This window comes from Piliocolobus tephrosceles, chromosome 2 (assembly GCF_002776525.5).
Source record: "Piliocolobus tephrosceles isolate RC106 chromosome 2, ASM277652v3, whole genome shotgun sequence".
Taxonomy (NCBI): Eukaryota; Metazoa; Chordata; class Mammalia; order Primates; family Cercopithecidae; genus Piliocolobus; species Piliocolobus tephrosceles.
In genome coordinates this window covers 49,436,130-49,448,474 of record NC_045435.1, presented here as the reverse complement: position 1 = coordinate 49,448,474, position 12,345 = coordinate 49,436,130, and the positions used below count along the sequence as shown (strand labels likewise).

Sequence of the window (12,345 nt, the reverse complement as noted above, 5' to 3'; positions counted from 1 at the left end):
AGGGGCACGTAAGGTGGGACGAACGCTTCTCGGTGTATACAATCCTAGACTCCTGAGTAAGAACATCATCGACGTCTGCTCGGTCAAAAAGTTGCTGAGCTTTCCTTCTATTTGTCTGGTGCATAATGACATTCACTAAATGTTGATTCCCCTAAAAACAATCAATATGTACAGGCAAAAAAAGCGAAGCTTAGCAGACGACTACTCGACTACTCGCAGAAGTTCTATGGCATTTAACAGGCGACAGGTCCTACAAGTAGGCTGGAGGGAAGTCAGACTTCCGATCTCACTACAAGTTATCAAAATGAGTTTACTACCTTCTTCTTGGCAGATGAGCACTATTTTTGTAAATAATATCCTTTTCAAATAAAGTATGTAAATGATAACATCAGAATTAGCACAGAGTTGCAAAACAAATAGGGCCCCAGCACGGAGCACCGTTCAGCCAAAATAAGAACAGAGGAACTCACAGATGGGGGCTGAAGATACGACTCATCTTGGAGACGTGGTCATTGTCACAGTCTAGGTCCTCATCACCTGGCTCCATGCTGAACTTCCTCTTGCTGGGGCTGATCGGGGGAGGGCCAGTGCGGTGACTGCTGAGGGCAGAGGCCACCGGCAGGGTCTGCATTCTGGGTTCTCCCCTGAGAGCAGCTTCACCTACGCAGAGAGAGATGATATAGTCACTGAGCAGGAGAAAGGCCCCCATCTCAGTCCCCCAGGCTCCCCGCCCACCCAGCCAGCCCCTTGCAAAACTACTCCCAGTGGAAAGTTTTTGGCAATGGGACGGGGCCGCCTGCCATCCTCTGAACATGGTTTGAGTGCGGTTAGCTGCCAACCATGAGACATTTGACATCAACGTGGTTTTCTAGCACAATCACTCTTTAGGGTAGAGTTTAAAATAAAAAGTTGCAATAAAATAGCAGGGGGGGAGGCAAAAAGCATTTGCTGTAAACAATTTCAAAAGTTAATTTAAAACACCAAAGCATTTGCTGTAAACAATTTCAAAAGTTAATTTAAAATACCAACGGTCTTTTCATGTGTGGGTATTCCACCCGACATGGACAGGAGAATGACCTCACTGCATTCATGAAACCATTATGCCCAACTCACTTTTCCTGCTTGTTCTGTTTTTTTATTATAGTCTTGGTATTTAATTTCTTTTAAAAGAACAAGGAAAGTTTATGGGCTAATAGTTCACACATTTGCCCCTAAAGTTAAAAGAAATATAAATACATCGTTTAATGGGAGATAAACATTTAATTCTTATAGTACACTAAAAATTGCACATTAAAATATTATCAGCACAAAACTTCAGCACATAACTTATCACAAGCATAATATGTAGGTAGGTGCAGTTCTGAAACATGTTTCGAAGTTAGGCAATCAAATTAGGGTCCAAATTTCCATTTGATTTGACATCTCGGCGTTTTTCATTACTATTTTAAAAGGTTTCGTACTAGGCAATCACTTTGTGCCTCGTTGTGAATTAAAATAAGCATAGCCTTTCATAGTAATAAAGGTTGTGTACTTTCTAAACTTTATAAAGACGAACGATTAAGAGAAAACTTCAAACTTTCTAAGTCACATGGGGGGAGCACCTAAATTTTTCACAAATAACCCTTTTATTGTACTGTACATTTTGGTCTCTCAGACCTGACCAATTTTGTTTCCATTTGGTCACAATTTTAGAGTAATACGAGGATAAAGTCAACTTCATCTGAGGCCTTGTGGTACCTAAGAAAAGGGATCTTTGTTTGCCACCACTAATTTTCATATCATCACAGATGTGTGGACAGTGTCAACAGGCATTTACTTCATACACATATGACAAATATGATTTTGTTGGAGAAAGGAGTGAGGAAAAACCCTCTGAATATTTACCAGGAAAAATAAAAACTTGGCCAATTTAGTCAGCAAGATATAAACTAGCAAATATACAGTGACCCATAATACACCTCCAGCCAGGATTTCTTTTAAGGATTCTGGCCCCAAAGCAAACTGGAACTTTCCATTTTAAATGAGATACCTAAAACACAGGCCCCACGCTGGCCTGCCACACTCAGAAATTCAATATGATCTTGGTTGGCCTATACTCCCTATTTAGTAACTTTTCATTTTAAAAAACAAAAAAAGCAGTGCTCATCTTTATACTTTCATAAATTAGAAAAATATCCTTTCTAATTATCTTGTGATACTTCCTCCTCCACAAAGAGAGAAGAGGGTGTTCCATGGGAAAGCTTCAGAAGCCCAAACCCAGCTAACTTTCTGGGAAGCCCTGATGATACCCCCAGGAATGCAGCAACTGCAAATCAACCCTCATCAAAATGGTACCAGCTGACCCTCCTCTCCACGCAGGGTTTCTCAATACCCCTGGCAGGATGCGAGAGGATGAGGAGTCCTCAGGCTTGGACCCCCGAGCTGTGGTCATCATTTCATTAGATGCCAGCTGTGTAGCAACAGGGGTTGCTATGGAAAACAACCACTACAGCAACAGACCGAAATCACTCCAAAAAAGGAGCCATCACTCATTCCACCAGCATACACTGTGACGTGGAAAGCAAAACCCTTGGGTTAAGAACAACATTCCCACTCCCTTCCCCAGTTTCCAACCTAGTAAAAATTCTCGTGCTTGTTTGCATTTTTAAGTTCATCCAACGGATGCACTGCTTATCTTTTAAGACTAAATCACTGATGTCTAACATAGAAAAACATTCCACAAGAATCCTCAGAAAACACTGGAGATTTGGGGGTGGGGCTGGGGCTACAGGCCCCATGAAGGCACTCTAGGTATCCTTCACCAGGGACTGTGACAGAAGCCTCCACCAGGTCCCCCGGAGACAGTGGTAAATGCGTGCTGTAGCACTTCAGCTTCTCACTTTGACGGCGCTGGAAGGACCCTGGGAAACACAGTTTGCCTCATTTGATGGATGATGAAGCTGTGCCCCAAAACATAGCGTGACTTACCCAGGATCCACCAGTTAACAGGTTAGATGGAGGCAAGAACCCATGGCCTGTGCAATCAGACAACGCCTCATCGTAAGACTGGGCAGCTTTATTCAAGGCTTAGAGCAAAGGAAAAGAATCTGCACAGAAGGTCAGAGACAGGTCCGTTCAATTATGTGCCTTTATGCATCTTTGGGGCCCCTCCCTAGATGGCCCTAACCCAACACTTGTATTTTAGACAGGAGTGGTAACAGTTGTATGTGTGGTGGGTTAAAATTATTTTAGTAAAACTGAAGCAAACATTTGGTCTAGGAGAAAAGACACGTGCATTGCAATCTTGACTCTTCCTTTATTTAGGACGGGGTGAATGTGGGCACGTGCTTCCCCTCTCTGGGCCTCCCTCCGTACGACGAGGGGCTAGACTAGCTAATGTGTCATGTTCTTTCCAACTCTTAGAATTACTGATGCAATTCTATGATCAACAAGTGACCAACCAACTAACCAACATTTACTAAGAAACTGTTACTTGTGTAATGGTGAACTCAGCAAAACGCGAGGTATGTGCCTCAGATGTTATTCATCGAAAAAAACAAGGGTGACCTTGGGGTCAAATAAATTTGGCAACCGTGAGATTGAACAACTTTCACAGGAGTTTAACTACAGGCTTTTCTGTCATCTAATGCATCTCAGTCTCTGAGATGGAAACCCAGCAGAGCTGCTTTCAATACCCCCCCAACCCTGCCCCCGCCCACTGCCCCCCACTGCCAATCTATTCCTAGTATTCCTCTTTATATGCCCTAAAAATTTCAGCCCAAAAAGTTCATCTAGACTCATCAACATTCCACAGAGAACTTGTTCTTCCCCAAATCTTCTCATTTAAGTTCATGCATCCTGCAAAACCACTTAAAATGCCTCCTCCATCAGGCTGTCCTTGATTCCTCCAGCTGAAAGTCATCTCCTCTTCCTCTGAACATCTATAGAAACTTATCACTCTGGTGTTTCCCTCCCTACTTTATTTTGTGCTTCTGGAAGCAGGTGGCATTTAATTCATCGAATAAACCTGAGAGTGCAGAGCACACCACCTTCCACACAGTAGATGATCAGTGAATACTGACCTACTGTGTCAATGAGGCAAGGCAATAGGGCGGGCAGTTTACAGAGCTTTAGGATATGTTAAAGGTGCTACAGAATAAGGAGTGTTAAAATATCTATTTTGAAATATATGAAGAAGTCTTACAACAATTAAAAAGATAACAAAAACAGAAAAGGATTTAAATAGGCATTTCCCAAGAGAAGATATGAAAATAGCCAATAAGCACATGGAAAGATATTGTATTAATCTGTTCTCACGTTGCTGATAAAGACATACCCGAGACTGGGTAATTTTATAAAGAAAAAGAGACTGAATGGATTCACAGTTCCACATGCCTGGGGAGGCCTCACAATCATGGAGGAAGCCGAAAGTCATGTCTTACATGGTGGCAGACGAGAGAATAAGAATGAGAGAAAGGGGTTTTCCCTTATAAAACCATCAGATCTTGTAAGACTACCACCGGAACAGTATTGGGGAAACCGCCCCCATGATTCAGCTATCGCCCACTGGGTCCCTCCCACAACACGTGGGAATCAGGGGAGCTACAATTCAAGATGAGACTGGGTGAGAACACTGCCAAACCATATCAGATGTCCAACATCGTCAGCCATCAAGGAAATGCGAATCAATACCACAAAGAGATACCACTAACACCCATTAGGATGGCTATGATCAAAAGACAGAATACAAAAGTGTTAGCAAGGATGTGGAGAAGTTGGAACATGTGTACACTGCTGGTGGAATTGTAAAGTGGCATTGAGAGGTGAAGCCAGCTGGACTTGTGGGTGGGGTGGGGACTTCCAGAACTTTTGTGTCTTACCAGAGGATTGTAAAATGCACCAATCAGCGCTCTGTGGCTAGCTAGAGGTATGTAAAATGCGCCAATCAGTGCTCTGTAAAAACGCACCAATCAGTTCTCTGTAAAATGGACCAATCAGCAGGACATGGGCAGGGACAAATAAGGGAATAAAAGCTGGCCAGGCCAGCCAGCAGCAGCAACCCATTCAGGTCCCCTTCCATGCTGTGGAAGCTTTGTTCTTTCGCTCTTCACAGTAAATCTTGCTGCTGCTCACTCTTTGGGTCTGTGCCATCTTTAAGAGCTGTAACACTCACCACGAAGGTCTGCGGCTTCATTCTTGAAGTCAGCGAGACCAAGAACCCACTGGAAGGAACCAACTCCGGACACAGCATGGCCACGGTGGAAAACAATCTGACAGCTCCTCAACTGATGAAACATAGAGTTACCATATAACCTAGCAATTCTAGTCCTGGGCACATAACCCAGAGAAATGAAAACATGTCCACACAAAAGCTTATACATGATGTTCATAGCAGCATTATTAAAATAGCCAAATAGTGGAAACCACCAAAATGTCCATCAACTAACAGATGTAAAAAATGAAATATCCATGATGAAATATTATGCAGCTATACAAAGAAATAAGATACTGATTCAGCCACGGCACAGATGAACCTAGAAAACAGTATGCTGAGTGAAGGAAAGCAGACACAAAAGGCCACATACTGTCTGATTCCATTTCTATGAAATGTCAGAAGAGAGAGGCTCACAGGCAGAAAGCAGGTGAGTGGGTGCTGGGGGCTGGGAGAAGGGGGAATGTGAGGTGACAGTTCATGGGTGGGTGCCAGGTTTCTCTGGGGAATGACAAAAACCTTCTAAAATTGATAGTGATAAAAGTTGCATAACTCTAAATATACTAAAAACCACTGAAGTGTACTGTAGACTTTAAATGGGTGAATTGTATAGTATGTGAATTATGTCTCAGTAGAAATGTTACCTCTTCCTCCTCCAAAATAAGAATATATTTATAAGTAGTATAAGGCTCCAATATCATTAGATTCTTTTTTCTCTCAGGCTTTTCACACTAAACTATTAAACAATTAAGAACAGGCATTCATGAATTTTCCCAGAAATAAAAACAAATCTTTTGTTATTATAGTTACATCTCCCTACAATATTAAAGTCAAATAATTTTTAAAACGTTATTTATTAAGCTAAAAAAAATCAATTCAGTGAACCACTTGAGGTGACTTGGGCTCTTGGATGCATCAGATCCTATAAAGTGGCAGTTCAGCTTTTAATCAGTATGTCGAGTGCCCGTGACACGCTGAAGGCTGTCCAAAGTACTGTCACAAGAATAAATGGTGAAATGCGTACAGACCCTGACCACAAGGGTGGGAGGCAAAAGCACATACACCAAAAGGAACTTATCTTGGGAGTGCAAGAGGCCTTTTCCTCTGGTCCTAACGTGTATTCTAAATTTCACAATGGTCTGGCAATTGAAAAAGGAGAAAAGATTATCTTCCTCTTTCAAGAATAAACAGAAGGAAGATCTGAGTTGAGTAACCCCGTATTTTAAGCTTTACAAGTTGGCTTCACTACAACTGTCGGTTTTACTTCTTTCAACTTCCCAATGACAACTAAAGAAGTTTTATTTTTTAAATGTATTCAGCCTTTTACATGAAGATAATTTTATCTAGGCACACATCAGAAAAATGCCTAAATAAAATGAAGAAAAATGCCTAATATATACGAAATTAACTTCTGTAGTTATTTGTCATGGTGGCAGTTCTAATGTATGGATCAAAAATATTCCTTCAAATTTCCCCAAAGAAGATAAGCAAAGATTTTGGCCTAAGATTTCACAAGAATCAGCATGTTTATTTCAACGGCAGAGAAGTTTAACAGAGAGAAATGAAAAACGACAATCACCTCGCTTTATGCTGTGCTATAATATGATTTTGATAAAATATCACAAGAAAATTCTGCTTTCAAAGTCAGAATGGAAAGAGGGGAGGAGCACAGGGAGGAACCGTGGAAAATATAACCCCATTGTGTAATCCTGTTATTACCATATCTCAAAGATTCTAAGACTATTTCCTACATTTTCATATTGCTAAGACTGAAGTTTATCTTACAAATAATTGGCATGTATTAACAGCCAAGATTGCTTCTTTTTCAGTGGGACATAAAATAATGATTCACACAGAACCTAACTCCAGAGGCTTCAAAATAGCACTGGTCTCTTCAACCTCCATTCTTTTTCTTTTTTGGAGATGGAGTCTCGCTCTGTCACCCAGACTGGAGTGCAGTGGCGAGATCTTGGTTCACTGCAACCTCTGCCTCCTGAGTTCAAGTGATTCTCCTGACTCAGCCTCCTGAGTGTAGCTGGGACTACAAGCATGTGCCACCATGCCCAGCTAATTTTTTTTTTTATTTTTTAGTAGAGATGGGGTTTCACCATGTTGGCCAGGGTAGTCTAGAACTTCTGACCCCAAGTTATCTACCCGCCTTGGCCTCTCAAAGTGCTGGGATTACAGGCCTGAGCCACCGAGCCTGGCCTAACCTCTGTTTACTCATAAAATTAAGTGTTTTGATTAGATCAACTTGACAGCCTACTTTTGGCTCTAATGGACTACGTCTTACATAATAGATATATCTTCTAAAGTTAAGTTTCCTTTTACTGCTAATCAAGAAATACTTTCCAAACTTTTACAGAACACACTTTACATAGTGGTAGAAAAAGCAGATTCAACAAAGCGATCAACTAACAAAATTTTTTGATTAGCTAATTATTAGCATCTCATGATTAAGGGAGATTTCATTAAAAAAAACAAGGACTCTTCTAGTTCTCAAAAGTTCCAGCTGCATTCATTTATCAGAATACTACAAGAAAGTTGTAGCCAGCTGAAACCTGAGACAAACAGAATCTGGTCCACCAAATGCAGATTCAATTTTCATAGAACAGAACAATCAAGGCCATGACCTTCAACACAGAGATGGGCAAGTGGTTGGGTTTCAGGGGGATTAATGGATTCTCCCGGGGTAAGGCTGCGTTAGCATGGGAACCCGGGTCTCGGCCACATGGCCCTTCACCAACTGTGTGGGCCCATCGCCAGACTGGGGTGTAGGCTGCATAGAAGGTGATGGCATGGCTCCGAGCAATTAATCAAAATAATGGTATTTATGGGCATTTTCTGGAGATTAGACCAACAGCATGGGGTGAAATGAGAATGTCTTTATGGAGAAGGAGAGGGTAAACCGTACTCAAATGTATCTTGCTGTAACTTTTAGGGATATATTTTTGACAAAGATCTCTATGCCTTGCCGAACAGAGTTTAAGTCCACAATTGAAATCTCCACTGTGTCTAAGGCTTTATGTTCGTCCCCCTTCCCAGCCCCTTTATCATGTTTGAACCTAAATCAAAGAAGCAAAACCATAGCTCAGTCGGCCAACCCAGCTGCACTGCACTGATGTGTCTCCTTCAGGCTGACCACAGTCCATGGCAACCGACTGACATCATGTCCTGGCGAGAGGGCACCCTGGTAAGAGGACCCAGCTCCCACATTCCACGCCCCTCTCGTCACTGTGCAGGGCAGAAGCCCCGGCAGCCACGGCTTACTCACTTTCTTTCAAATAATACGTCTTTGTCTCACGGTCGAGCAGCTGGGGAGAAGACACCGTGAATTCAGTCTCCTTCAAATTGTTCAACTTGTGGCTAGTCCCATTCTGGCTCCCTTTTTTCTTTTTTTATAGGACGGCCTTTGCAATGCGAGCCAGCAGATAAAGGCCGTGACGTGCTGTCTGCTCAAGTGCAAGGATCGCCTGCAATTCCCCCAGCCCTTGGGTGGCAACACAAAGCACCTCTCAGCCCCACCTTGCCTCAGGGAGCCGACTGGGCTGGGAAGGGCTGTGCAGGGTCCACACCCTGGACTCGGCTTGCTGTAAGCAGCTCTATTCTTTTTTTTGAGAGCAAAGATGAGATTGTGTTGAGAGAGTACAGCTTCTATCTTGGACTGCTAATAATATAGTTAAGGGTAACAACAGCACAATAAAACTGGTAGAAGTGAAACATAAGCCATCTTCACTAGAATTTCAAGGAATCGAAATCATTCCATACACACTATACTTTGTAGAAGCCTTCCTGTATCTTCTCTGAGTGTATTTTATTTTACAAGGATATTGCAACACTATCTATTGTTCTGACTTTTCTTAATGCAGCCCCATGAGGGAGGCAGGGAAGAAGAGCTCTCGCCTTGCAGCCGAGGAAACCAGTGTTTCAAGAATTAAGTGAATTTCCCAAGGTCGCAAAGCTGATTAATGGAAGCACTGGAAGTAGAAACCTGGGATTTAGACTCCCCAACTTCCATAATCTTTCTAGGTGTGCAAGATGCTTCACTGATTGAGGAAAATAAATGGGAGAAAGACAGCTGAGGAGGGAGGAAGGTGAACAAGAGCGGGAGGGGGCGGGAGGAAGAGGAGCTTATCAGCTGAACCATGCCCACCCCTGGAATTAACACGTTAAAGTTCTAAACCCCAGTACTGCAGAGAACATGGCTGTATTTGAAGACAGAGACTTTAAAGAGGTAATTAAGGTGAAGTGAGGTCATTAATCCAATCTGACTGTTGTCTCTCTAACAAGAGATTAGGACAAAGACACATCACAGAAGGGCCACCATGCGAGGACATGGGAGAAGAGAAGGCGGCCATCTGCAAGCCAAGGAGACAGCCCGCCGGAGAAATAAGCCCGTTGACTCTCTGATCTCAGACTTTCAGCCTCCAGGACCAATGAGTTAATACATTTCTGTTGTTTAAACCACCCAGTCTGTGGAATTTTATTCTGGCAGCCCCAGCAAACTAATCCAGAGAGGAAAGAAGAGAGGACAGGACTGACACCTGGTTCTGACACCAAGGATGAACAGCTGCCACGGTCCCATCTGTCTGACCTAACATAGTGGGACCGACTGAGATGAAAGCAGCTGAACGTACAGATGCCGCTTCCAGACCAGAACCACCTGAGCACAGGAGGAAACAAACACATGGGCTGGCAAGGGAGGAGAATGGGTTTCCTGGCTGGGCACTGGGGAAGGGTACAGCCGCGGCCTGGCCCTCTGACTTGTTGATCATCTGCCCTGCACTAGCCAGAGGAACGTGGACCTCCCAGTAACTCTTCTGCTTGCCTGCAAGTGAGGAGGACTAGGTTTGTGTTCACCAATCAGGTTGGGGCCTCCTTTGGATGGGGAGGCAGTGGGTCTGGGGTGGGACCTGCCCCCAGACAGTACTGATGATGCTGGTGCAGGACGGATGGTGTCTGCTGGCACCTCTGGTTTTAAATATTAATAGCTATAATTTTACAGGGGCTGAGGAGAAAAGATAAAAGAATGCCAAAGAAATTATGTCTATAATTCTCAACATCCATTGTGAATATACACTAAAGTGTTTTTTTAATAAACTGAAGTTCTCTGAATACTAAAAAGCACTAAAAATACTTTAAATTAAAACTCGTTATCACATCCACACATTGTTACTCATTTAATCAGCAAGTTCTATACTGCTTAAAAATCATTTTATTATCTTCAGGGCTAATAAAAGTCCCTGCTGTCTCATTTACCCTGTTGGATTTAGTTTACAACTGAACTGTATCTTGACAGATTATGTAATACTGCAACCTCCATGGAATTAACACTGAGTAAGTGGGGTCAAACTAATGTCTTATTATACGTATCATTTCAGCTTGAAGAAAACTCTGGTGTGTAACACAACACAAACAGCCTGAAGATCAGCTGATCTAGGTTTGAGGCTGGGTTTTAGCTTTGTAAATCGTACGATTCAAAAAGATCAAACACAAAACAAACAAAAAAGATCAAACACTCATCCACTTCCCTGGTTTCCTGATGCAGACTTAGTAATGACACCTACTTTCTATTCTTGGTCCTCCATTCCCTAGACTCTGGCTCTCAGGCAGCCTCAGAGGCCTCTGAGTAAACTAGGGAAGGGCAGTCCCGCTTAGAGCATGAGCTCTGCTGTGGCCGTGCTCGTGCAGGCTGAGGACTGCCATCCGCCTGAATATTACAACAGCGGTCCAAAGGGTCACATGCGCTGACATGGCCCCGACACATCACCAGTGAACCTCAAGGAGACAAAGCCAGCTCCGAACCTTTAACACCAAGTGCACAGTCCTCCTTAATGGAAAAGGCTCTTAAAGCCTGGCAGAAATTCTGCATTGTATTTACTTGCAAATCTACTTTTGTAACATTTTACTGTTAATGAGAAGGAGGAGAGTTATGAAAGTAAATTGTTAGCAGATGGTATTGGAATCAGGCACTTTGCTAGGGGCTCAATTTCCTCCCTGGTAGAGCTTATAAATGTTTAGAAGGAGAGTAGCTGGATGAGGGTAAGCAAAAAACAAAAAAGGGGGCTTGTTTAAACCTCTTCCGCAGTTGAGCCAAGCCTCCAGAGGGACTCTGGTTGCCACGAAACAGAGGGATGACGCTGGTAATGGTATGACCTCTTTAAAATTTAAGTGTTTTGGTAAAAATACTCAAAAAATTTGTCTGCAAGCCCTGTGCCACGTGACAGGTTAAGCACCGAAGGTCATATGCTACTATCTGCATTTTCAAAACATTGTTTAACTGGAGGGAGTTCCAGAGGGTACCACTTTGCCACAGGCCCTGAGATGGTGGAGTCCTGGAATCAGTCACTGACCACTAGAGGAGGAAAAAAGACACAGTCTTGGAAGTGCAGAGAGAAAATGGAAAACTAAACTTTCCCTCTTCTGATCTCCCATAACACGCCGAGCCGCTAGGATGGCCCTGCCCATAGGCTGTCTAATGGAAGAATTCGCCACGTGCTGCTCTTCTCTGTAATACCTCGCACACTGTCCCAGATACTGTTCTGGGAGGCACGGAGCAGCTCATTCATTTCTGTATCTCTGGGCCAGTGACAGAGAAACAGTAGAAAGTGGACTGTGGAGTCAGAAAAATGTATGATCTTAGCAGTCTCTTCATCTCTCTTGAGCCTCTATTCAACTACCGTGAGGGATTTCTACGCGAATCAATGAGAATTTATAGAAAGGCCAGCCCAGAACAGGCAATTTATTTATTACACTGTTGGTTGGATTCCATCTGTTGGTACAATTCCCATTTGAAGGATAAGATGGCTGAACAAAGGAAACCTCTAACTGTCCTCCTTCCTACTCATGAGGCCCCCCCCCTCGAATACAGTCAGCACCAGCCAGTGGAAGGGGTCAGAAGACACAGTGCCCGAGAGCACGGGTCAGTGGGTGCTCCGAATCTGCTCTACCAGGAGCTGGCTACATGATCTCGGCGCGGCTGCCTGACTTTCTGTGACTGTTTCCACATGTGTGAAATGGCAGTGTGAACCCACACAGGCTCAGAGCGATACTCGGCACGGGGCCGCCTCCTCCCCACACACACTCTGGACTTACAGGCTTTATTCCATGTACCTTTTTCCCTCCCTAGAATGTGTTCAGAAGCCCTCTCTGCC

General features: G+C 43.4%; 1 protein-coding gene across 4 annotated transcripts in view; it reads right to left on the bottom strand.

The window, feature by feature from the left end:
- The window catches only part of VGLL4 (vestigial like family member 4), a 162,928-nt gene that overhangs the window by 43,777 nt on the left and 106,806 nt on the right, over positions 1-12,345 (bottom strand). For all 4 annotated transcript variants that reach the window (XM_023218430.1, XM_023218431.2, XM_023218429.2 and 1 more), the window contains one exon: positions 471-660. In XM_023218430.1, the coding sequence (XP_023074198.1) occupies positions 471-660 (190 nt within the window). The remainder of the gene's footprint in view (positions 1-470; positions 661-12,345) is intronic.